At 41.1% G+C, this 26,594-nt stretch overlaps 3 protein-coding genes across 7 annotated transcripts in view; 2 read left to right on the plus strand and 1 right to left on the minus strand.

The window, feature by feature from the left end:
• Nucleotides 1–10,008: 10,008 nt before the first annotated feature.
• mrpl34 (uncharacterized) lies at nucleotides 10,009–13,752 on the plus strand. 4 transcript variants are annotated; one of them, XM_036985667.2, is made up of 2 exons: nucleotides 10,009–10,162; nucleotides 11,018–13,752. In XM_036985667.2, exons 1-2 carry the CDS (start codon nucleotides 10,107–10,109, stop codon nucleotides 11,334–11,336), a joined length of 375 nt encoding a protein of 124 aa, XP_036841562.1. In that variant the 5' UTR covers nucleotides 10,009–10,106; the 3' UTR covers nucleotides 11,337–13,752. The 4 variants fall into 4 exon arrangements, with proteins under 4 accessions (XP_036841562.1, XP_036841561.1, XP_036841563.1 ...); XM_036985666.2 differs by having other exon boundaries at nucleotides 10,010–10,162; nucleotides 11,015–13,752; XM_036985668.2 differs by having other exon boundaries at nucleotides 10,116–10,217; nucleotides 11,015–13,752.
• A 356-nt stretch (nucleotides 13,753–14,108) lies between these two features.
• Nucleotides 14,109–19,649, plus strand: LOC110530115 (DET1- and DDB1-associated protein 1). 2 transcript variants are annotated; one of them, XM_021612943.3, is made up of 5 exons: nucleotides 14,109–14,691; nucleotides 15,094–15,174; nucleotides 15,368–15,419; nucleotides 17,377–17,438; nucleotides 17,563–19,649. In XM_021612943.3, exons 1-5 carry the CDS (start codon nucleotides 14,683–14,685, stop codon nucleotides 17,665–17,667), a joined length of 309 nt encoding a protein of 102 aa, XP_021468618.1. In that variant the 5' UTR covers nucleotides 14,109–14,682; the 3' UTR covers nucleotides 17,668–19,649. The 2 variants fall into 2 exon arrangements, with proteins under 2 accessions (XP_021468618.1, XP_090038121.1); XM_090181995.1 differs by having other exon boundaries at nucleotides 14,117–14,244.
• A 2,088-nt stretch (nucleotides 19,650–21,737) lies between these two features.
• LOC110530116 (anoctamin-8-like) overlaps nucleotides 21,738–26,594 on the minus strand; it is a 30,377-nt gene continuing 25,520 nt past the window's right edge. Inside the window, 3 exon segments of the mRNA XM_021612944.3 lie at nucleotides 21,738–21,904; nucleotides 21,906–22,538; nucleotides 25,908–26,018. Coding sequence (XP_021468619.2) covers nucleotides 21,860–21,904; nucleotides 21,906–22,538; nucleotides 25,908–26,018 — 789 coding nt within the window. The 3' untranslated portion in view covers nucleotides 21,738–21,859.

Consider the following 26,594-nt stretch of genomic DNA (forward strand, 5'->3'; position numbering starts at 1 on the left):
ACGCCAAAATCAGTTTTTTGTTTATGTGTTGCCATGGTGTTTCTTTCAGTTTTTTGTTTATGTGTTGCCATGGTGTTTCTTTCAGTCCAGACTTAGGGGGTGGAGAGTTTTCTTTAACCTTCAACCGAGATGACCTTGACAAGTGGACCTCCCTAAGGGTGATGAGTATGCCTACGCTACCTATGACAGCTCCCTGTCACTTAGCGGAAGAATCACTTGCATAAGCAGCATCGACACCAAAACATCTGGGGTTCCCTCCATCTCCCCTAGAGAGCTGCTCGTAAGCTCTGTGGCCCCTCAGGATGGAATGCTTCTGGTATAGGCCCCACTGCAGCAGCCTATGGTGATGTGCTGACCACTGGTGGAAACATGCACTCCTTCGAAGTAGCCTTGTAGCAGGGGAGACCAAGGAAGCTTTGAACACCTTAATCTCGTAAATGTTTTGGCATTCAGATCCAAAAAGTAATTTTCGGAATGCTTCTAACAATGGGCAAATATGGAAGGTTTTGTTCAAATCAAAAGGGGTGCGGTCAAAAAGTGATTGAATTCAAATAGTTTACCCTAGTGGTTTAATATGAGAAAAATCCACTGTGCACATACAATTCAACTGACAAGTAGGCTACAATACTAGAAATGCAGGATTTAAAGTATGAAATTGCATTATTCTTAGTCTGTTCTAATGTTACAAAAGAATTCAGAGTCATTAGAAAAGCATCTGCCTGTCAAACTGTTACTGGAGGCCATGAAACGCCCTGACGTTTCAGACCTAAATTATTCTGAGACATGACTCAAAGACCAGGCATAACATTTTATTTAAATTAGCATAAACTAGGCTCACACATGTGTAATAGGCTACATTAGTCTGGCGTAGCCATACTCGTTGTTTTCATGTACCCTAAGTGCTCGATGAGGCTAATAGTAGCCCTAATAAAATAATCTTAGAATCTGTCATAGGCTATGGAAAATATTTTAATATATGGTAATAAATAAATGCATTAACATACAGTACAAGTCAAAGGTTTGGACACATCTTCTCATTCAAGGGTTTTTATTTTTACTATTCTACAGTAGCCACCCTTTGCCTTGATGACAGCTTTGCACACTCTTGGCATTCTCTCAACTAGCTTCATGAGGTAGTCACTGTTACGTAGACGCTGGGAGTCGAGAAGCAAGTGCAGGTGGTGAATTTAATAATAAACAACAAAACAAGAAACACGAGTAGTGTACAGACATGACATTCAAGACTGCCTGGGGAATGGAAGTAAGGTAGTGACATATAGTGGAGGTAATCAGTGAAGTGATGGAGTCCAGGTGTGCCTAACGGTGAATGCCAGGTGCGTGTAATGACTGGTGGTTAGTAAACCGGCGATGTCGAATGGCGGAGGGGAGGAGCAGGAGTAGACGTGAAGCATGGCTCCAGCCGCAGGACGACGGCTAAGATGGAAATCACAGATGTTGGGGCCCAAAGTGTCCTCCACCGGAACTCAACACCCCTCCCAGTCCACCAGGTACTGGTCCAGGGGAGCAAATGGATGTCATGGGGGACAGCATCAGCCAGGGGACCAGGAACCACCGGAAGGGAGACATGAAATGAATGTGAGATACGGTAGTCACTGGGATGCTGTAACCTATACGTCACCTCACTGACCTTCCTGAGAACCTTGAGAGGCCCCACAAACTGGGGCTCAGCTTCTTGCAGGGATGGCAGAGTGAGAGGTTCCTGGTGGAGAGCCAGACGCGGTCACCAGGACGGAACATGGGCGCCTCACTGCAGTGGTGATCCGCCTGTTCCTTCTGGCGACGGACAGCACGCTGGAGCCTCACTCCAAACGTCTGCATGCCGGAACCAGTCGTCCACCACAAGGGCCTCGGTCTGGCTCAGAATCCATGGAGCCAGGGCCAGCTGACAACCCAGGATACACAAGGGAATAAGCCCGATGGAGGAGGAGTGACGTAACGAATTCTGGGCACATTTTTCCCAGGGAAGGAGGAGAGAGAGAAAAAGGACCCACTCCCCATGCCGGTCCAGGTAGTGACTCCTCAGAAACCTCCCCAGCTCCTGGTTAATCCTCTCCACCTGCCCGTTGGACTGATGCCGGTACGCAGAAGGGAGGCTGATCATGACCCCCAATTTCTCCATGAAAGCCCTCCATACCTGTGACGTGAATGGGGGGCCACGGTCGGACACAATGTTCTTTGGAAGACCTGCTGGAACAGTGCCTCAGCAACCTAGAGAGGGGTAGGGAGACCAGAGTGAGGAATACACCGGCATGATTTAGAAAATCCTTCCACAACCACCGGAATGGTGGTGAAACCGTCAGAGGGGAGATCAGTAACAAAGTCAAATAACAGATAAGACAAGGGATCCTGAGGCACGGGGAGGAGTTGCCCTGCTGGAGCGTGCCAGGGAGGCAGTTTGGGCACACACAGAACAGGAGTTGACGTAGCGAGTAACGTCCTGCGCCAAGGTGGGCCACCAATACTTTTCAGAGAGTGATTGTATAGTACGGGTGAGGATGGCCAGCGACGACAGCTGTGTGCCCAGGTCAACAGTCACTCCCTTACCCCCGTGGGAACGTAGATGCACTCAGGAGGACAGGTAGTGGGAACGGGTTCCCTCTCCAGAGCATGGCAAATGTCCGCATCTACAGCCCCTGTGGTCTGGGACATGACACGAGAGGGAACAGGAAAACAGGTAATCCTGCATTCAGGTGACCAGTCCATGATTCTCATCCTCAACCATGAGATAGTGGGGTTATGGCGTTGGTGCCATGGGAGGCTGAGGATGATCTTGTGAGCTTGTGCACTAGTGATGAAGGGGATGTTTCCCTGATGAAGGGACTCCACGGCGAGGGTGAGTGATGTGGTGTGTGTGATGGTTCCGGATCCTAGTGGCCGATTACCAAGGGCTTGAACCGGAAAGGAGAGCAGGTATGAGGGGATGTTCAGAGAGGAGGCAAGGGTCTGGTCAGTAAAGTTCCCCACGGCACCAGAATCCACTAGTGCTGTAGAAACAGTACATGAGGGACAGCCAGCTAGTGTGAGCAACACTATAAAGGGTTTAAAAGAAACTGATGAAGATGTAATCTACCACCTCCTGGGGTAGGTGTGAGTATCCTACGACCGTCCCTCTGCTCTCTTGGATCCCGAGTTGGGACGTACCGGACACTGCTGAAGCCCCCCCCTTGACCACAATAGAGACAGAGCCTCAGCTGTCTCCGTCATGGGGAGGCATGTGACCCCTACCTCCATAGGTTCAGGCTCTGCTACAGTGTTCACTGAGGGAGGGAGAGAAGCGATGTGGGCACCGACGTTCCCGAAGTAGATTATCCAACCGGATGGCCATCCCGATGAGTGCATCCAATGAGAAGCTGTCATCATGACATGCCAGCCCCCATTTGATGCACAAAATAGAGGGAGCACTGGAGTAGGTAGCCACGGCATATGAATGGGGTTCAATCTTTTATCCGGGAAAGACCTACGGGCATCACTGACCTGGGCAGACTGATGTGCTGGGTCAACTGGTGGCAGAGTATCCTCCACTAGTGGAAGGCAACGCCTCTCAGGCATTTCCAAGACATTGAAGAACATCTTCCATAGCCGTCCCCAGTTGCGCTTGCTGGTCATGGTGCTAACGAAGTAGGTATCCCTGTTTGTCGACCGTCTGGGAGATGTCCTGATTTCCCGCTGCTTCCATTTGGTGAGGCAGTATTCTGGAACATAGACACTGGGTGTCGGGAAGCAAGTGCAGGTGGTGCATTTAATAATAACCGGATCCTGGCCCAAATGAACAACCACAAGTATCATACAGACATGAAACACATAGTCGATACTGCCTGAGGACTAGAACTAAGGGAGTGACAGATATAGGGGAGGTAATCAGTGAAGTGATGGAGTCCAGGTGTGCCTAATGATGAAGCACAGGTGCTCGTAATGAGGAATGCCAGGACAGGTGGTTAGTAAACCGGCGACGTCGAATGCCAGAGGGGAGGAGCGGGATTAGAAGTGACAGTCACCTGGAATACATTTCAAGGTATTATTTCATTTCAATTAACAGGTGCGCCTTGTTAAAAGTTAATTTGTGGAATTTATTTCCTAATGCGTTTGAGCCAATCAGTTGTGTTGTGACAAGGTAGAGGTGGTATACAGAAGATAACCCTTTTTGGTAAAAGACCAAGTCCATATTATGGCAAGAACAGCCAATTAACAAAGAGAAACAACTGTCCATCATTACTTTAACTTCTTGACGCTACCCATCCTTGTAGCGGGATAATTGTCATCAACAACCGCTGAATTGCATAGCGCCACATTCAAATAATATTACTAAAAATATTTATATTCATGAAATCACAAGTGCAATATTGCAAAACACAGCTTAGCCTTTTGTTAATCCACCTGCCGTCTCAGATTTTGAAAATCTGCTTTACAGCGAAAGCAATCTTTATCGATCGCTCGACAAAACATTATGTACACTTAGCATCAAGTAGCTTGGTCACGAAAATCAGAAAAGCAATCAAATTAATAATTTACCTTTGACAATCTTTGGATGTTTTCACTCACGAGACTCCCAGTTACACAATAAATGTTCCCTTTGTTCCATAAAGATTATTTTTAAATACAAAATACCTCCGTTTGTTTGTCGTGTTATGTTCAGAAATCCACAGGAAAGAGCGGTCACGACAACGCAGACAAATTCCAAATAATATCCGTAATGTCCACAGAAACATGTCAAACGTTTTTTAAAATCAATCCTCAGGTTGTTTTTAAAATATATAATCAATAATATATCAACCGCAACTGTCTTTATCAGTAGGAGAGGGAGAGGCAATGGCTGCCCAAACTCTGTTGCGCGAGCAAAACTCATGCGAACACCTGACGCGATGTTATCTTTCTCTATAATTTTTCTAAATAAAAGCCTGAAACTATGTCTAAAGACTGGTGACACCTTGAGGAAGCGATAGGAAAAGGAATCTGGTTGATATCCCTGTAAATGGAGCGAAGGCAGGCTATGGAACATGGAGCTTTCAAAATAGAAGCCACTTCCTGGTTTGATTTTCCTCTGGGTTTTGCCTGCAATATCAGTTCTGTTATACTCACAGACAATATTTTGACAGTTTTGGAAACTTTAGTGTTTTACATCCTAATCTGTCATTTTTGTGCATATTCTAGCATCTGGTCCTGAGAAATAGGCCGTTTAACATAAAATAGTGCCCCTTAGCTTCAAGAGGTTAAGACATGAAGGTCAGTCAATGCGGAAAATTTCAAAAACGTTGAAAGTTTCTTCAAGTGCAGTCGCAAAATCCATCAAGCGCTATAATGAAACTGGCTCTCATGAGGATCGCCACAGGAAAGGAAGACCCAGAGTTACCTCTGCTGCAGAGAATAAGTTAATTAGTTACCAGCCTCAGAAATTGTAGCCCAAATAAATGCTTTACAGAGTTCAAGTAACAGACACATCTCAACATCAACTGTTCAGAGGAGGCTGCGTGAATCAGGCCTTCATGGTCAAATTGCTATCAAGAAACCACTACTTAAGGACACCAATAATAAGAAGAGACTTGCTTGGGCCAAGAAATACAAGCAATGGACATTAGACCAGTGGAAATCTGTCCTGGAATCTGGAACTCCAAGACTGTTGGAAAAGCATTTCAGGTGAAGCTTGTTGAGAGAATGCCAAAAGTGTGCAAACTGTCATCAAGGCAACAGGTGGCTACTTTGAATTGAATTGTTTAATACTTTTTTGGTTACCACATGATTCCATATGTGTTATTTCATAGTTTTGATGTCTTCACTATTATTCTACAATGTAAATTTGCAAGGGTTATTGACAACGGAAAATGTGACGATCTCCCAGGCTCCTAAGCATGTGTAGGGACCAGACAGGACACATATTTAGACCAGACACATATTTAGCCCCTTACTTTTGTTGGCACAAATCTACCTCCATACTTCCATTCATTTGTCTGGGTTACTTTCAGACGAGTCCGGAGAAAACCATTGGGTTCCTGAGTCTCCCCTTTCCATAGAGTGGCCATATAAATTTTTTCAGCCAAACCGTTCGGAAGCACCAGACGTTTTCACGAAAATAATTCCTTCTAAACAACGCATTTTTGTTTTACTTTGGCTATGGGTAAAGTCTACAAAATATAGCCCACTCTGTTTGTTACAGATTCTAGTGTTGGAAACAGAAAACTGTGTGGAGATTTGCAGAATGTCTGCCAAAAATCCATCTCGCTTCATCTTCTCCAACTGACTGCCACTGGGCTTCCTCTTATCACTTTACAGCTACCCTGGGTACACTCTGACTTCATCATCGACCGTGGAGCATATTTTGTGGCGAGTGGAAACGCCAACTTCTGGTTGATTTCTAATTCATTAGATAATTCTTTAGTCAAGGTATCAATTGAACCATCAATTCTTACTGATCATAAAGTTATATTCGTATCTTTAAATATGAATGGATCTGAAGTTAGACCGAATCGGAGTTATTGGAAACTCAATAGTAGACTGTTGGAAGATTATAATTTCAAGATGGATGCCAAAGATATTATACAAGACATTTGGAGGAAAGCCCAACTCTTTAAGTCTTATGGGAAATTTTGGGAATTAATGAAGTATGAAATAAGACAAACAGCCACAAAGAGAGGTAAAGAAATTGCTGAATTTAAAAGATTAAGGAAATACTTTCTCTAATCTCTATGGAGGACCTTGATGAAGAAGCAAAGGGTCAGTTATTCTCTTTACAACTAGAAATGGACCGAATGTATGAAGAGAACGCAAAAGGGGCATTTGTAAAATCAAGAAGGAGATGGTTGGAGGAAGGTGAAAAGAATACAAAATACTTTTACAATTTAGAAAGAAAGAATTCTGAATTTACATCTAATCATAAACTCAATATAGATGGCAAAGAAAATGAAAACCCCAAAGATATTTCAAAATATGTTTCAGAATTCAATGGTAAGCTTTATACCAGTAATGGCTGTCCTACTAGTGACATATCTGCCTTTCTAGACTCTGTCAAAGACTGTGCAAAATTCATAGATGAAGACTTCCAAAAGTCTTGTGATGAAATTATGTATATTAATGAAATAAAAAAATGCATCTGCAAGTTAAAGAAAACAAATCTCCAGGGAATGATGGCATTATCAGTGAATTCTATAAATATTTTCAGGAGGATATTATTGAATTTATATTTAATGTTTTTAAGGAGGCAATTGATTTAGGGGTCCTGCCTGTTTCCATGACACAGGGCCTAATTTCTGTAATACCCAAACCAAACAAAGATTCTATGATGTTAGAAAATTGGAGACCAATCACGTTAATGAACAACGATGGAAAGATACTTGCATCCATCTTTGCAGAAAGACTTAAAAAAGGTATTGACCAAATCATTGACGATACCCAGTCTGGTTTTATGAAGTGCAGATATATATGTAATCATATTCGACTAGTATTGGACTTGATAGACTACATTGAGCACATTATGGAAGATAGCTTTATTTTATTTGTAGACTTTTACAAGGCATTTGTAAGTGTAATTAAGACACTTTACAATAATAGTAACAGCTCTGTTAAATTATCCCATGGAACTTCACAAAGATTCGACATTAGACGTGGAATTAAACAAGGATGCCCAATTTATCCTTTCTTATTTTTATTGGTCACACAAGTTATGGAACTTCATATAAATAAGGATAGTTTTAGGGGTATTCAGATACAATACAAAGAGATAAAATGTTCACAATTGGCTGACGACACCACCATTTTTTTAAAAGATCATAATGAAGTCAAGAAACCTATTGAGTGTATTAATGCCTTCTCACATGTATCAGGTTAATCTCTGAATATTAGGAAGGTGAATTATTTGCATTCAAAAGATGTGACTAAAACTCAGTATGTAATATCCCTGTAAAAGATGTGATCACATATCATGGTATTACAGTTAGCAAAGGCCAGAAAGAAAGGGCTAACTTAAATTTCTCTCCTATTGTAGAGAAAATTGAAAAGAGATTTAATTCCTGGTTATTAAGAGATCTGTCTTTATCTGGACGTGTACTTTTATCAAAATCTGAAGGTCTGTCCAGATGAGTTTATACCTCCCTTGCCTTGGATGTTCCTCTGTCAGTAACTAAAATGGTTGATACTAAATTATTTAACTTCATATGGAGGAATAAACCTCATTATTTAAGAAAAGCAACCCCAAGGTGAGTGAGGCATTCAGTTGAATGCTCTGAATTTTTTAAGATTAAATGGATACAAAACTATTTAAGAAATAAGGATTGCATCTGGAATATCATCCCTAATTTAATATTATTTTTTTTACCCCTTTTTCTCCCCAATTTCGTAGTAGCTACTATCTTGTCTCATCGCTACAACTCCCGTACGGGCTCGGGAGAGACGAAGGTTGAAAGTCATGCGTCCTCCGATACACAACCAACCAAGCCGCTGCTTCTTTAACACAGCGCACATCCAACCCGGAAGCCAGCCGCACCAATGCGCCGGAGGAAACACCGTGCACCTGGCCACCTTGGCTAGCGTACACTGCGCCCAGCCCGCCACAGGAGTCGCTGGTGCGCGATGAGACAAAGACACCCCTACCGACCAAGCCCTCCCTAACCCGGGCGACGCTAGGCCAATTGTGCGTCGCCCCACGGACCTCCCGGTCGCGGCCGGTTACGACAGCGCCCTTAACCACTGCGCCACCCGGGAGGCCTCTAATTTAATATTCCAACAAATTGGTGGTCTAGAATTCTTACTCAAATGCAACTTTGATATGGGTAAAATCCCTATTAAGCTTGCAAACTTTCATAACTTGGAACCTCATGTACAAACACAATTTTTCCCCTCATAGGTATTCAATCTGGAATAATAAAGACATCAAATTCAAAAACAAGTCTTTGTTTTTCCAGAACTGTTTTTCCAACAACATTATTTGGGTTAAACAATTATTGAATAATGATGGACAACTATATGGACAAGTATTTATTAGAACACACAATGTTACATTCACTCCTGAGGAGTATCAACTTGTTGTTAGAGCTGTCCCTAAAGGTGCTATTCTTATTTTAGGAGAATATAACAGTACTCCAAGTGCAACTGTTGAGGATTATGTAGCCTCAATACAACTAGAAGGAATTAACATTTTAAACTATAAATGTAATAACATGTATATAAGGAAACTATGTCAATATATTACTATTCCCTCTGCTAAAATGTACAGGAATGCAGCCCTAGGACAAGTGAACTGGAACAAAATGTCATTGTTATCTGGTAAATATTGCATATCTAATAAGGTGAAAGAAGTATCATACAAACTCATTCATAGAATCTACCCTGTAAAGACCTTGATTATACACAGATTTAAAATAGCTATTGATAACAAATGTGTATTTTGTGATTGTGACCCAGAGACTCTTGACCATTTATTTTGGGACTGCTCTGATGTCAGAAGATTTTGGTGTGAGTTAGAAGATTTTATTTTAAAAGAAACAACTATTAATGTTAATTTCAAAGACTCTGATATTCTGTTTTATTTTGAACCAAATTATATGGACCCTGATTTAATTTTCATTGTCAATTTGTTTATCTTTCATGGAAGATTCTTTGTCCATACAATGAAGTGGGCAGAGAACAAACCCCTTTTTACATTATTTAAGATAATTTCAAAATAATATTTCAATTCTATCAGTAAATGTAAAAAAAAAAAGCAATATACACCATAAAAGTATTTAACAAATTGAAAATTAATCGTGATATGTAATACCCCTGTCTGTATGTTAGGTATATGTACTCTTGTTTGTATATCTGTTTTTTTTTTGTATTTGTTGTGTTGATAATAAAAAAAAACATTTAAATAAAATTAAAAACGCCAACCGGATACTTCATATTTATACATCCGGAATTAAAAAATAAATAATAATACATTATACATCCAGTGAAATATGTGGCTAGTATCTGTAAGACACATTTCGATTGGATGAAAAACGCAAGCCAATCATAGCTCTGGATGGAAGGAGGCTATTTCGCAATTCGATTGCGTTCATGGTTTAGAACCTGTGCGTTGATGTTGTTTCAATGTCAGTGAAAAAAAGTGAATATTATATATAATGAATACTATAAGGTCGTCGGTTTACCGGTTTCATGGAGTGATATGTTCCACTAGGTAATTGCGTTCTTCAAATGAATATAAAATGGAATGCTTGAGAAGTCATGGCAAGGTATTTTGAGGTTCAACCTCGGCAAACTAGCGCTAGCTAGGCTAACTCTGGATATGTACACCTTAACAGTACATTCTTGGGCTAGATCTGTACCTAAATGATGCTGCAGCAGTGTTGCAGGCTATCTTTGCGCGTTTGATTGTGGCTTCGACTGTAACGAAGCTAGTTTAATTACACCCACCACTCCATATCAAATACGTTGCTTGTGTGATTTAATCAGGCTGTACATTTTCATCAAAAGCCAAGTATGTTGAATAAAATGTTAATTTGAACTTACTTTCATTTAATACGCCTGTCCAGATGCAGGTGGTGAATTGGAATTTAGAAATTGCTCCATTACTATTTTTTTTTATGAAGTAATTTAACGATGTGCACACCGCCAGCTTTTCTATTTCAAAACACCCACCTGTCTCATTGTTTGAGACCGGCATAGTAAGTTAAAATGATTATTTTTCTCAACATTCTGGCTTGTTAGGAACATTTACATGATTTTGCACGCCAATGTTTCAGTCTGTATATACCAATTAATTGTGAATTACAACCTGATAAATCAGACAAATATTGCCTACTTGTATTTTCCTTCCAATGATTTAACTTTGAGTGAACTAGCTATCCATGAACACATTCTAACTAACCCTTATGACCAAGTCTGCTTTAAAAAGCCAACTAAGCTAGCTAGTTATAAACTTTCACAAACCAACAGTCATACTTTCCTAAAGCTTGAATGCCTTAGCACTCTGCTGAATAGTTTACATGGTTAAATCATGAAACTGACATTTCATACTCTTATTATCCAGCAGGAATTTTGCACTAGAGCTTCCAGGATCCAGTGGCGCCCAGCCGCGATCACTAAGTGGTTGGGTTCTGTCCTGGGCCAGTGTACCTCCCCTGACCTCTCGGTGTGGTCCTCTCACATCACAGGCAGAGGGGGCAGGAGTGTTCCAGCAACTCCCCTGGCACCACCAGCAGGTTCGCACAGGGAAGCGGGGCACAGAGTACCAGCCCAAGAATATAAAGCGGAAGCGGACCCACGGCTGGATCAAGAGGATCAGCACGCAGGGTGGCATCGAGGTGATTCTCCGTAGGATGCTAAAAGGACGGAAATCCCTCTCACACTAACCACCCAATGGACTATTTTGTCAGTAAACTTATCGAAGTTGTGGTGCAAAGGTGCCCAGGTTTTACTACCATGTGGAAGATGCCCCAAAAAATAGGCACGAAACATGGCACTGCCTTCCAATTATGTAGGCAACACCATGCACATTTACATTAAAACATTCCAAACAATACCTTTACAAGTAAGAATGTTGAATAAACTTAATTGAACTTACTCTATTGATTGTCTGTTGTGTTGGTAGAAATTTTAGACAAAATATCCACAGGAAAGTATTATTAACCTGACTTCGAAACGTCAGTCTCTGTGTAGCAATCAAGATTTGTTTGCTCATGACCAAAGGCACATGCACAAGATGGAAGTACATGCACGTGATGCATGCATGTAACCAACGTCTGCAGGTGTTGACATGGTTTTTCGCATATTCCAGGAGATATACATTTCAACGGCAGTACCTGCGCTCTAAAAAGTGGGGTAAACAACACTTTCCTATGTATATTTTGTCAAAAATGTTGAGTGGCTGAAGCATCAACCACACAGACAACCAGTAGAGTAAATTCAGATGTCATTTTATTCAACATTCTGGCTTGTAAGGAAAACTTGATGATTTCACATGAAAGTCTGATTTATTAGGCAATCTAAGAACCTGCAGACTTGTTGGTACAGTTTTGTTTAGAGCTGGATGTCTGAGTTATTGGATATGTGAAGGCAGCAGTGGCGGTCAGTGCTATTTAAGATGAGGGAGGAAGCAAAAAATTAATGAGCGTGGCCTTATTTCTATTACTCCATGTTGGATGACTCATTCATATTCCATTCACCCAGTTCAGTGTAACAGCGATAGCTTTAGGCTAAGCATCACGAGGTTGCACAACCTAGCGAATGAAAGTTTACAATGTAGGTGCACACAGGTCGAGAGAAAAATTTGACGTGACAGTGACACACCTTGCACACTCTTGCCTGCATCTAGCTGATATAGGGTGTAGTCATTAGTCCAACAGTTGCAAACGAGTTTCTAATGAACAAATTCAGTTATGTTTATCCCCTTTCCGTTTTTCAACAGAATCGGTGGAATAAATACACCCCTGATCAAGCGTAAACACAGTTCACTTTCATAGCAGCCACGTTGTATTCCTTCTCTCATCTATACCTCACACCTTTTCCCTTCACATCAGCCGAAAAAACCTTTCCAAGCCAAACCATATAACCACTACACACAGCCTACATCTTTGTCACCATATTAGCTAAAGTAATGTCATAGTCAAAATAGCCAATAGAACGAACACGTTAGTAAATCCGCTACAATCATTCAGTAACGTTACAGTGTAACGGGAAAAGTGTGACGGGAAAAGGTAAGCAGTCTAGCACTTACACTGGCGGGCCACGGTGGCAATAAATTAGTCAAACCAAAAGCTTTCCATGACTTGGAAGAGTTGTGTTGGTTAGTCATAGCCAGCTAGCTAACGTAGCATCCCACTGTTTGAGTAGGCTAAACTAGCTAGCAGCATTTTCTAGCTAAGTAAGTGAAATTGAAAGTGAAAAAAATGGACAATCTCTCTCTTCTTCATTTTGGAAGAAATACATTGTTCAAAACGGTTTAACTATTGTCTTTATCTGTCTTTGAGTCAACTACTCACCACGTTATGCACTGCAGTGCTAGCTAGCTGTAGCTTATGATTTCAGTACTAGATTTATTCCCTGATCATTTGATTGGGTGAACAACATGTCAGTTCATGCTGCAAGAGCTCTGATAGGTTGGAGGATGTCCTCCGGAGGTTGTCATAATTACTGTGTAAGTCTATGGAAAGGGGTGAGAACCATGAGCCCCGTAGGTTTTGTATTGAAGTCAGTGTACCCAGAGGAAGATGGAAGCTATCTGTCCTCCGGCTAGACCGTGGTGCTATCCTACAGATTGTTGTTGAGGCTACTGTAGACCTTCATTGCAAAACAGTATGTTTTAATAAATTATTTGGTGAGGTGAAAATATTTAGTATTTTATCAAAAAAGCATAACTTTTTACATGTTTTACAGTTTTTATTTTAATGAAATTCACTGAGGAGGATGGTCCTCCCCTTCATCCTATGAGTAGCATCTACTGGAAGGAAGATGAATTTGCAGATGTATTTGACCATGAAATGGATTCTCAATGTCTTTCTCATCTATTTCAGACTCAATCTTGGAAAGGCTTGGTAGGTTGGTGCAGTAAGTCAATTTAGCTTAAATGGCATAGGGAATCAACTGTGACAAAATTAGTTTTACTTATGCACCTGTCAACATGCAGTGGTGCGGTTGAACTAGTTCCTGCATTTGAATATTGGACTTTTAATATGTAAGTGGTGGGATATAAGCATCTGTGCTGCTTGTGTAAGCTATTTAGTTGCTGCGAAAATAAACACATCTTCGGACCTTCATACCATGCTGATACACAGTTGTCATTCAAATTTGTGTCTTGCTCAAAAAAAAAGCACTGTGTTTCAGGGGGGGAATAAGCATTTTTATTAGCATGAGTGAGTGTTGTTGGTTGAAATCAGTGGGGTTGGAGATGATGGAAGATCAGAAAACCATGGTTAACATATTTTATATCTCAATGTCTGTGTTAATATCTCCTTGTGAAAATAATTTCACAAACTTTGATACTGAATAACAAGGAATTTGTGTGCCATGGCTAGCTACTGCTTATCACTGCCTCTCCGCCATCAAATCACGTGACGGGATCTGGAGCCCCTCTTCCTATTGGCGTGCTGGTTTCTCGTGTAAAAACTAGTGACCCAGTGAGCATTGTCCTTTTACGACCGTCTATCCTCTCCTGTAGCCAATGGAGCACCAGTCAAGAAGAGGAACGCCCATACACGGACGAGCAACAAATATGGAGTATATGGAATTGTTATGCTAACTTGCGTGCTCTATAGCCATCAAGTATGCTTGATTATTCGATTCAACATAGTTTGATTATCTCAAACCTAATTTCACAAAAAAAAAAACATAATTATTTGATTGTGTCATAGTCAACCCGAACTTGTAAACAACCAGCGGTTTCTTAGCTACGACAAAACACTGTCTAGTAGCAAGCTAGCTAACGTTAGTGAGTTGCTAGATAGATATAACGGGTTGTCTAGTTAACAAACTGGTGTTCTTGCTAGCTTATAGAATCCTTGTAAATGACTAAGAATTGATGCACACATTCCTTGTACTTTGTGTAATCTTGAATATTTCAGATAGCAAAATACGCTGTACAGCGTTGGCTTTAATTACGCTAGTAAACTACGCAGGTTCGTGTTACTGTAGCTAACATTTTCCTCGCGCATCAGCTAACGCATCATCTTTTAGTCTGTCTTTCTGTGGTATAAAGCCACCATGGATAAGGTAACGTCTTTTTCTTTTATATAGCTTTCAAGCAAAAAAATATGTTTACAGTTGACTGCTAGCTAACTAAGTTACCCTGTTTTGACTATGAACTAGTTCAATTTTGGCCCTGTGTTTATTTGTTCGTCATCAAGCTGGTTGAGCTAACAGAATATGACAGCTAGAAAAAATAACGTTTAATATTATATGCTTAACGTTATGTTGTCCCTTGATAGCTACTTATCTAATGCATTATCTAGTTAGCTAGGCCAATGTCATTTAGGTAGGTACAGCAATTGTTCAGTTGGCTAACCAGGAAGATATTTCCCAATCCCAATGTTCAGAATTTAAGTATCCTAAAAAGCTAGAGTAACGTTAGTCAGCTAGGTTAATTTCTCACATTTTGCAATCTTTCCTAAACAGGCAGAGTTTTTAAAAGGACTACCAGTCTACAACAAAAGCAATTTCAGCAGATTTCATGCAGACTCTGTCTGCAAAGCGTCAGTAAGTGTCTTCCTGCCCTTAGTTCTGTATGTCAAATAAATTTCACCTGAGAGCATGAATTGCTAATGGTCAACATAGATATTGAATTTAGTGTCAAACAATGCATATTGTAATTGGACTTTATATTTCTCGCCTGTTGTTTGGGTTAGTCAGTTAGTGGACACATCATCACCTATTTCTGTCTGTCTTTCAGAACCGGAGGCCCTCTGTGTATCTCCCAACTCGGGAGTATCCATCAGAACAGAGTGAGTGTCCCATCAGATTCAAACGATACTCTGTTCTCACAGTATATGCGTGCTAGTGTGTACTTCTGATCTGAATATTGTGTAGTTTGACTGATAATGGTTAACATTATTGATTAGCCTGAAGACCCAATGTTGAATTGCATTGGATTCAATAGAAGGATAGTTTAACTTAACTGGTTGTCCATGTGGTTGGTCCTTTTGCAGGTATGAATGTGAGACAATATATCCACAGGAAAGTGTAATTACATCAACTTTTCAAAGCGCTGGCAGTGTGTTCAGATTTCGATCACCTGAAGCATGCGCAGAACCATGTATACATGTGCACAAGCTCAGAAAGTATGCATGTGTCTCGTGCATGTATTTTTATCACCTGAAATGCATGCTTCAGGTGATAGTAATCTGAACACATTACCAGCGGTTGAAAAGTTGACTTAATTAAACTTTCCTGTTGATATATTGTCTCTCATTCCTACCTGCAAAAGGACCAACCACATGGACAACCAGTAAAGTAAGTTAAACTCATTTTATTCAACATTCTGTCTTGTAGAGGATACTTTCCTGATCCAAATGCTCATTGGTATACAGTACCTGTCAAAAGTTTGGACACACCTACTCATTTAAGGGTTTTTCTTCTTTTTTTTAAACTATTTTCCTCATTGTAGAATAATAGTGAAGACATCACAACTATGAAATAACACACATGGAATCACGTAGTAACCAAAAGTGTTAAACAAATCAACATATATATTGAGATTCTTCAAAGTAGCCACCCTTTGCCTTGATGACAGCTTTGCACACTCTTGGCATTCTCTCAACCAGCTTCACCTGGAATGCTTTTTCAACAGTCTTGAAGGAGTTCCCACATATGCTGAGCACTTGTTGGCTGCTTTTCCTTCATTCCAAAGTCCAACTCATCCCAAACCATCTCAATTGGGTTGAGGTCAGGTGATTGTGGAGGACAGGTCATCTGATGCATCACACTTCCTTGGTCAAATTGCCCTTACACAGCCTGGAGGTGTGTTTTGGGTCATTATCCTGTTGAAAAACAAATGATAGTCACATTAAGAGCAAACCAGATGGGATGGCGTATCACTGAAGAATGCTGTGGTAGTTATGCTGGTTAAGTGTGTCTTGAATTTTAAATAAATTACCTGCAGTGTCACCAGCAAAGCACCATCACACCTCCTATCTCCTCCTTTCTTGACATTTTCCGATTTGACTGACCTTCAAGTCTTCAAGTAATGATGGGGTTCTCTTTGCTTATTTGAGCTGTTCTTGCCATAATTTGGACTTGGTCTTTTACCAAATAGGGCTCTCTTCTGTATACCACCCATACGTTGTCACAACACAACTGATTGGCTCAAATACATTAAGAAGGAAAGACATTCCACAAATTAACTTGTAACAATGCACAGCTGTTAATTGAAATGCATTACATGTACCTAATGAAGCTGGTTGAGAGAATGCCAAGAGTGTGCAAAGCTTTCATCAAGGCAAAGGGTGGCTATTTTGAAGAATGTCAAATATAATTATATTTTGATTTGTTTAACAGTTTTTTTTTTTTTTTTTGTTACTACATGATGCCATATGTGTTATTTCATAGTTTTGATGTCTTCATTATTATTCCACCATATAGAAAATAGTCCAAATTTAAGAAAAACCCTAGAATGAGTAGGTTTGTCCAAACTTTTGACTGGTACTGTAATTGAAATGGCCACCTGTGTAATCCGTGCCATACAAATTCTGAACATCAGCAGATAAAACTGCTTTATGCATATATTCCAATTTCGGTATTCAAGTGTGTTATTTGCTGACCCAGCAAAGTTTATTACAGTATAGAAAATAGTAAAAATAAAGAAAAACCATTTGAATGAGTAGGTGTGTCCAACTTTTGACTGTTACTGTACATTCTCTTGTGAGTTATATTGTTTTTTGATCTGATATTTTTTCTTATAAGTCATTGTTACAGAGAAGACAAATATCCTATTGAGATATCTTCACCAACAGTGGGACAAAAAGGTAAAATATTGGGAAAGTTGATACCTTCCTAATGCATTGTTTCTTCACACGATATAGACACTGTATTGCGGTTTACTGTAGGTCAGCTAGTTTTCCAACCCCTCTCTGTATTTTGTCTCGACAGAATGCGGCCAAAAAGCGGGAGCAGGAACAAGCAGAGGGAGAGAACACTGCACCCCCGCGGAAAATTGCCAGAACCGACAGTCGGGAATTAAATGAGGACTCATAGAGTGCTGTACATACACAGAACTACAGATAAAGAAGCACACAGGCAAAGTTGCATTTGACAGACAGGACATACCACTTCCTACATCGTACAACATGATCTTGGGATGTTGACAGTTTTGTCTTTTATTTACTTTAGCATTTTTATTTTTTCTTCCCTTAACTGTCCTTTTTTAAGTCTTCGATTGGCACATAGCTGAAAAGCTCTGTCTTCATAACAATAACATTACCTCCTCCACCCTAGGACTCATATTTAATTGTTGCTTGACCATGTTTTTACGTGAGGAGCATTTTCAGTGCCCTTGTTTGCTTTCATTAGTTTACTTGTACTAGATGTGTATTTTGACCTGCATGATTTACAGTCATGTCCATTTAATCAATTAGGTTCTATGCCATTTTATGTACATCCTTCTGGGCTTGGAGTAAATAGAATATTGTCTCCACAGTAAATAGAATATTGTCTCCACAGCCTCTTATTTTAGTTTGAGATAAATACGATGACGGCGGTATACCATAACACTGAAGGATGCTTGTGAGATCCCCAACAATTATTACAGTTACTGAAAAGGAAAGACTGTGTATAGACTTAAGATTGAATTCGTCTCAGGTTGTTATGGGGAATGCTGCCTCAGAAGGCTGCATTCCTGAAAGTTTTGACGTCTCCTAGTTTGAGTGATTGAATTGCCTTAATGGAAACGTTTCTTGATCAATTAAGGACCCTCCCTCAGTTTACATTGTGACAACAGTGGAGGAAAGCACACACACTGTTGAGTTAACGAGGGGATTAATGGTGTGAATATGGAGGATGCTCCCACAGGTTCATATTGGGGCAAACCATTTTACAGTATAAAAACAGACCAATTTTGCAGCAACAAACGATGCTCGATGTTTGTCAATGTGCATAACCGTTGTTCCCCCGTAGACGTGCTACAATCTACCACTAGCAGCTAGATTGTCGTCACATCTAGAAAAGTTATCTTGATGAAGATAAGTGTCTGGATAGTATAGGGAAGTGGACTTACCTGACTGTTAACATGGCATGGCTCCACAAGTAAAAGCATAGCTGCTGAGTTGCAACTTAGCTCAATCGATCTGTGTGAACCTATAGGATACGCCTTGCTAAAAGGACTTACCGGTAAGTCAATATGTGGGGTAAATGTGCCATTCAGGTGTATAGAATCTTGTCTCAAAAGTAACCAGCTGATGTTAAACTGTTAATGTGGGGCATAGTTTGACAAATGTAAATACTAAAATGGGGCGTATTGTTCCTGATATGCTCTCTATATCCCTCTGTTGCTATTTACAATGATCTGGTAGTGTAGTTGTGAATCCTGTCAAACTATGGGCTGTGTATACATGGTTTGTTTCCTTAGACCATTATCAGGTAATAGTTTAAGGACTCGCAGTGTCCAGAACCTTTCGATCATTAGATAATCATATCTTACCTGAAACAGTCACACTTAATTCTTGTTTGAAAGCATGTACAGTATAAACTCTGCAGGCCATATGTTTTAGGTGGCGTCGGCTCATCTTGTTTGAGGTGATCTTGAGGCTGGCTGACGATCAGCTACCATTATGTTCCTTGGTGATGCTAGCTGTCTACATGTGTTCATGTTGAGAATTCTTTCCACAGGTAGACAAGTGTTGTTTTTTATTTATTTTTTGATAAAGTAAGTTAACCTTAATTAATAGACATTGTGTGCTCTGATTTAAACTGTGTGAATGTGGGACCTGGCACATTCACACAGTTAAAATCACAGCACACAATGTCTATTAAGGTCATCACGCTGTTTACTATTGAGAATTGAACGAAGGAGTGCTTCATCTTACTGTATAAAAAAAACGAGCACATTCTCAACATTAACACGTAGACAGCACGCACCACCAAGGAACAGAATGGTAGCTGATCGTCAGCTAGACTGAATTCATATGGAAATGACCCTCTGAAAAGATGTTCTCAATAAAGTTACCTGGGTATTGTGTTGATTTGCTTGTGAATGTTTATTTCTACTGAGCATCCGTGAGGTATGTTTTTTTTCTCATGTTGGAATTCACTGAAACATATTTCGTATACACACAAAGGTGGCTAGTAAATAATCTAACTACAGACGGTGGGAATAGGCAGGCTACATGACAAAGAAGTCGCCATGCTAGCTCATGTTATAGTTAGTTATATGTGCGAATCCCCTCCTACCTGTCTGCAGTGATTACGTTCTCTCAACCAAACGGACCACTAGAGAGGAGTTATTTATTGACTACAGTACCAGGTCGCTACATCTATCAAATCAGGATTGCTTCCGTCCCTCTCCTGGGCCTGAACCAAGGACCCTCTGCACACATCGACGACAGTCACCTTCGAAGCATCTTACCTATCACTTTGACAAAATCTGCGGCCCTTGCAGAGCAAGAGAAACCACTAGGCCTACTTCAAGGTCTCTGAATGAGAGAAGTCCCCCGATTGAAACGCTACTAGCGCGCACTGCTAACTAGCTAGCCATTTCACACTGGTTACACCTACAAAGACCAAAGACACAATCGATTCAATAAAAGGTCATCAGGCTACCCTCTCCTTGTGTTCTGGCAGACATATCCATTGCCTTGCCTCCTACCCAGACTTTAAGCTACACTACATGATCAAAGTATGTGGACACCTGCTCATCTAAAATCTCATTCCAAAATCTTGTGCATTAAAATAGAGTTGGTCCCCCCTTTGCTGCTATAACAGCCTCCACTCTTCTTGGAAGGCTTTCTGCTAAATGTTGGAACATTGCTGCGGAGACTTGCTTCCATTCAGCCAGAAGCGCATTAGTGAGGTCGATTAGGCCTGGCTCGCAGTTGGTGTTCTAATTCATCCCAGAGGTGTTTGATGTGGTTAAGGTCAGGGCTCTGTGCAGGCCAGTCAAGTTCTTACACACCGCTCTCAACAAAAAAAATCTGTAAGGACCTCGCTTTGTGCACGGGGCATTGTCATGCTGAAACAGGAAAGGTCACCCCCCAAACTGTTGCCACAATGGCGGTGAGCTTTACACCACTCAATCCGACGTATGGCATTGCGCATGGTGATCTTGTGTGCGGCTGCTTGGCTATGGAAACCCATTTCATGAAGTTCCCGACTAACCGTTATAGTGCTGACGTTGCTTACAGAGGCAGTTTGGAACTCGGTAGTTTGTGTTGCAATCAAGGACAGATGATTTTTATGCGCTAAGCGCTTCAGCACTCAGCGGTCCCATTCTGTGAGCTTGTGTGGCCTACCACTTCGCAGCTGAGCTTTTGTTGCTCCTAGATGTTTCCACTTGTTGCACTTCACAGTTCCACAATAAAAGCACATACAGTTGACCAGGGCAGCTTTAGCAGGGCAGAAATTTGATAAACTGACTAGTTGGAAAGGTGACATCCTATGATAGTGCTCTTCAGTTAGGCCATTTTACTGCCAATGTTTGTCAATGGAGATTGCATGGCTGTGTCCACATACTTTTATATATATAGTGTATTCTATTTTATATCATATTTATCATCCTTGGTGTGGTAGAATGTGTTCAAAAAGTGATGCGTTACATTTCCTCTGGTCTCATGAAGTTTATTGGAGTGTGTTTTGCATCGACGGTACATTCACTATTTCATGTGCTAAAATAATTAATAGAAAAACAAAGTTAAGAAAAATAAAATATCTTTCAGTCACCGTGAATGTGCTCATTCTGTACTATTGCAGGAATATAAGATGTCTTTGGCTTATAAGGTGCTGAATAAGACATTTATTTCAGGCATGCAGATGTTTCGCCATGCTTTTTACACATCAAATCTGATGAATGGAAAGACAAAATATGGGATGGAATAAACTGCCATCCAGATCTTATCGCTTCATGATGATCAGAACCACAAGTCATGCAGTCTTATAACTGCATTTAGTTGTGGTACTAGGGAGGGCCTCATTCAAGGGGGTAAACTGTTGCAATTTGTACATAGTATACACTTAGGGTGTCAGTATATAGAACAGATATAGCCTATATTTACTGTTATATCATTTGGATGGTGGAGAATGAACCCAAAACCTGACCTTACATTCTGACCTTACATTACATTTTAGCTTATTTAGTTTATTCAGTATGACCTAAACCATGTTGATATGTTAACAATAATAACACGTTATTGTTCTCTGCATCCCTTTCTTACATTTTACATATTGCCATGATGATTGACTAACACTTGGAGCCAGAAGTGTCAGTATCGTTAGATTGTCTTGTTTGTTTCTCTCCTCTCGCTCTCAGACGAGGGTAACAACTCGCCTGAGGGAGTTGTATTCAGGTCCTGCCTGGTGGGCTGACTGTTAGGAGTCGTTTGGGGGGTAGCATCGCCTGGTTTGGACAGCTGAGGCCCGTTCGCACACACCACTGCCCCCTCTGATCTGCTAAAGCTGAACAGCTTCCCTTGGCTGAAGGTCCTGTTGGGGGACTGGGACCTTTCCTGGTTCACGGACGCAGCCGTCACCACGGTCCCCGGTGCTGGTGTTACCGACAACGGCTCCTTCTTCAACTCCGGAGACTTCCGGAACTTGAAGCTGAGGAAGCCTGCTAGTTTGGCTTCTCCCCCGGTTGGGGACTGCGGAGAGAGGGCCGTGCCTGAGGAGAACTTCCCCTGCTGGGGAAAGATCTGCTTGAGCTTCATTACATTGCTGTTGCCCAGCAGAGAGCTGGGTCTCTTGGGCTTGTCCACAGGCTTCCACTGGGCCTTCTCATGGTGGTGCTGTTTGTCAGCCTTGTGGTACTCGCTTTCCTGCTGGGCCTCGGTCTGGAGCTCCTCCTGACGCTGCAGCTCCTCCTCCTCAAGCTGCCTCCTCAGCTGTTGCTGGGAGTGCTGCTGGGCCTGACGCTCGTGCTTCTGCATATGAACAAGGTAATACTGTATGTATAATATGTGGCAGAAAGAAAACAGACTTGGCAGGCAACACTATCTGTAACCACGTTCCCATCCACAGTTTTTATGCGAGTAAAGTCATATATCATATATTATATCATAAGTTTCAGTGTAATTTTCTAAATGCTGGCAGATAATTTGTTAATTTGACATGATGGGATCTTTTTGTGTCGGTAAAATGTATTATGCTGGAAATGGCGGTGGAAATGCCTTTATACATAAACATTAATATAATAACCATCACATCATCGTAAATTTGGAGACACCCGATGATATGGTATGTGGTCCTCCCACTACGACTCGGGAGACAGTTTATTAAGCTACACTACAGTTTGTTAGGTCCGCACTACTCGCTGCCATTTCCAACTCACTCTTCCACGCCCAAACTCCAGCCATGTCTTCCTTAAAAAACACAACAGCCCAAGAAAGTCTTCTTCTTAGGCCTTGGATATCATTCACCGTTTAGTCCATTTTTATCCATGGATTAGCAACATTTTACTTCTCATTCTGAACAAGTCAGATGACATTACATGCATGCCCTTCCGTCTGCTCTGGACTTTACATCGAGAGCCATGATTTCCTCTCGACAGCTGCTCTTGACGTCTTTCCTACTTCAAACTTTGAATTTCGGCGGATTTTAGGACAAACATCAGTGGTGCGTGAAAACATCCCCATAACATGCTGACCACACCACTCTCATTACGTGTGCGAGCATTGCAAAATAAATGTACAAAATACAATGTTATTCAACAATTTCATCCAAACTGCTCGCGAGCGTCTGCATAGCCAGGCGCTACAATATAACTTGGTTCTATTTTTGACGCTTGACACGCTGCAAGTTCCGCCTCGCTGCAAGTCCCGCCTCTACCAACTCCTCATTGATTTAAGGAGCATATACCCATGTGGGTGATTGAAAGCTGAACTGAGGTCCATACTCTAGTCCAGTTGGTGGTGGCAATGCACCTATAAAGTCCACAGAAGACTGAAGGAGGAGAGATTATTAGAAACTAACAAAATGCCCCCTTTTTCTGTGGATTAACTGTTGGAGTAAAAAACACACAATTTTGACTCAAAATGGGTCAAAATTCTACAAATATCTTGGACAAAAAGGACCTTGTGCATTTCAGGTAAAATAACACCCTAATATTTATATCCCAGGACAAATTAGCTAGCAACAGCAAGCTAGCTAGCTAAATTACCATGAATTTTTAATTCATTTCGACCTGTCCCCAAATTAATATAGTTATTAATATAGTTGGTTCAGAGTTCGGTTTGCTATTTCAACCTGCGTGTCCTGATCACGTCTGGTGTAGGTGGACAAAATCAACATGCGCGCGAGCGATCTGGTCAACATGTTAGAGTAGAGTGTTCGTTCTCCGCTGATCAAATTTGATCAACTAAATTGTCAAAAGAGCAGCACGGCATCTTGCCTTGTAGAGCTGTTTAGTACAGATAACTGTACAAAACAAAATGATTTGTTGCCACTCCTGGCCCTGTCGCAGAATGCTTCCTTTTGACTGCATGTGATAAGATAGCCTACTACAAGGGATTTTATTAACCAGCTTCATGAGGTAGTCACCTGGAATGCTATTCCAATAGTCTTGAAGGAGTTCCCACATACACTGAGCACTTGTTGGATGCTTTTCCTTCACTCTGCGGTCCAACACATCCCAAACCATCTCAATTGGGTTGAGTTCGGATGAATGTGGAGGCCAGGTCATCTGATGCAGCACTCATCACTCTCCTTCTTGGTCAAATAGCCCTTACACATCCTGGAGGTGTGTTTTGGGTCATTGTCCGGTTGAAAAACAAATGATATTCCCACTATGGGATGGCATATCGCTGCAGAATGCTGTGGTAGCCATGCTGGTTAAGAGTGCCTTGAATTCTAAATAAATCACAGACAGTGTCACCAGCAAAGCACCCTCTCACCATCACACCTCCATGCTTCACGGTGGGAACCACACATGCGGAGATCATCCGTTCACCTACCCTGTGTCTCACAAAGACGGGGGGTTGGAAGCAAAATTATCATTTTTGGAATCATCAGACCAAAGGACAGATTTCTACCGTTGTCCACTGCTCGTGTTTCTTGACCAAAGCAAGTCTCTTCTTATTGGTGTCTTTTAGTAGTGGTTTCTTTGCAGCAATTCGACCATGAAGGCCTGATTCACGCAGCCTCTGAACAGTTGTTGATGAGATGTGTCTTTTACTTGAACTCTGTGAAGCATTTATTTGGGCTGCAATCTGAGGTGCAATTGTGTGCAATTAATTGACGATTTCTGAGGCTGGAATCTCTAATGAACTTAACCTCTGCAGCAGAGGTAACTCTGAGTCTTCCTTTCCTGACCTTCATGTCTTAAAGTAATGATGGACTGTTGTTTCTCTTTGCTTATTTGACCTGTTCTTGCCATAATATGGACTTGGTCTTTTACTAAACCGGGCTATCTTCTGTATACCAACCCTACCTTGTCACAACAAAACTGCTCAAACACATTAACAAAAGACATTCCACAAATGAACTTTTAACAAGGTACACCTGTTGATTGAAATGCATTCCAGGTGACTACCTCATGAAGCTGGTTGAGAGAATGCCAAGAGTGTGCAAAGTTGGCATCAAGGCAAAGGGTGGCTACTTTGAAGAATCTCAAATATAAAATATATTGACATTTTTTATTGTACTCTTTTGGTTACTAAACGATTCCATATGTGTTATTTCATTGTTTTGATGTCTTCACTATTATTCTACAATGTAGAAAATTGTAAAAATAAAGAAAAAATCCTGGAATGAGTAGGAGTGTCAACTTTTGACAGGTACTGTAAACTTACGCGGAAAAGTAAATTTTGTGTGCACTATATCATCACGCACTGTTTTTTAAAAATCTGCAACAAGTCTTTTTGGTGGAAATATACCACTGGTGGAGAAATGTACATATTTTCTTTATGCAGATTCTAGAATATTCGCGTGCAAATCTGTCACCAATTGGACGGAAACCTAGCTTGTGACCAGCTTTGGTTTGTTTCATGACTGTGTAAAGTTAGATGCCGACATGCTGACATCAGCTTTCATGACTGTATGAAATATGTTATGTCATGACATTATGACAGCATTATGTTATCATGAAGGGTTCAAATGAAGTTTCATACATACTTTTGTCAGTACAAAAGGATGCCCTTCAGTGGCTATATGTATCAGAAAATGCAAAGAAAATCCACCAAAAGGACACAAACTTGGAGGATGATAGTGATTGACAAGGGTGAGATGCGAAGTACATTATATAACAGGTTTCTCTGGGGATTTAGCCAAAAGTGTTTAGAGCTATGTGACTGTACCTTGAAAGCCTCCCTTCGACGGTACTCTAGTTTGGCCATCTCGTCTGCGACCCATCCAGGAATATCAGGGATGGCCACATGGATGACGTATTTGAGGAGGATGGCAAAATGCTGTATATCCCAAAACAAGAAAGGAAACAAACACTGACATGAGAACACAGAAAAGTATAGATTGCTGATGCTATTGCCTGCCGTTGTGCCCTTGAGCAAGGCACTTAACCCCCCCACAACAACTGCCCTGCAGGCATCCAATGTGGCAGCCCCTTGCTCCAACCTCTCCAACCTATATATGTATGTGTGTCTTACGGAGGGTTTGGGATAAAGCAGACGTCAAATTTCAGGTAGACCTTGCTCACAATTGATGAATAATGTGATCTTAACCTATACCAGAGTGGATAGCGTATGTGTGATGTTGCAATGCTGTGTGTGGTATGTAGAGGGAGCTGCTTGCTCTTCTCAAGCCCGGGCTAGATCAGCCGGTGAAGCATCAGACTCTTACTCTCAGGGTCGTGGGTTTGAGCCGCACATTGGGCACAAGCACTTTAGCAATTGTTTCTCAGTTACCTGTCCTTTCCTTTTTCATTTTGAAGACAGCACAATGTGTCTAACCTCTTGTACAATGCTGCAATTGATATTCAAAACAAGATGTCATCTTTGAGTGAAGGCTATTTACTTGTGTTTAGACAA

The sequence above is a fragment of the Oncorhynchus mykiss genome, chromosome 8 (assembly GCF_057628025.1).
Source record: "Oncorhynchus mykiss isolate SJ-2025 chromosome 8, ASM5762802v1, whole genome shotgun sequence".
NCBI classification, from domain to species: domain Eukaryota; kingdom Metazoa; phylum Chordata; class Actinopteri; order Salmoniformes; family Salmonidae; genus Oncorhynchus; species Oncorhynchus mykiss.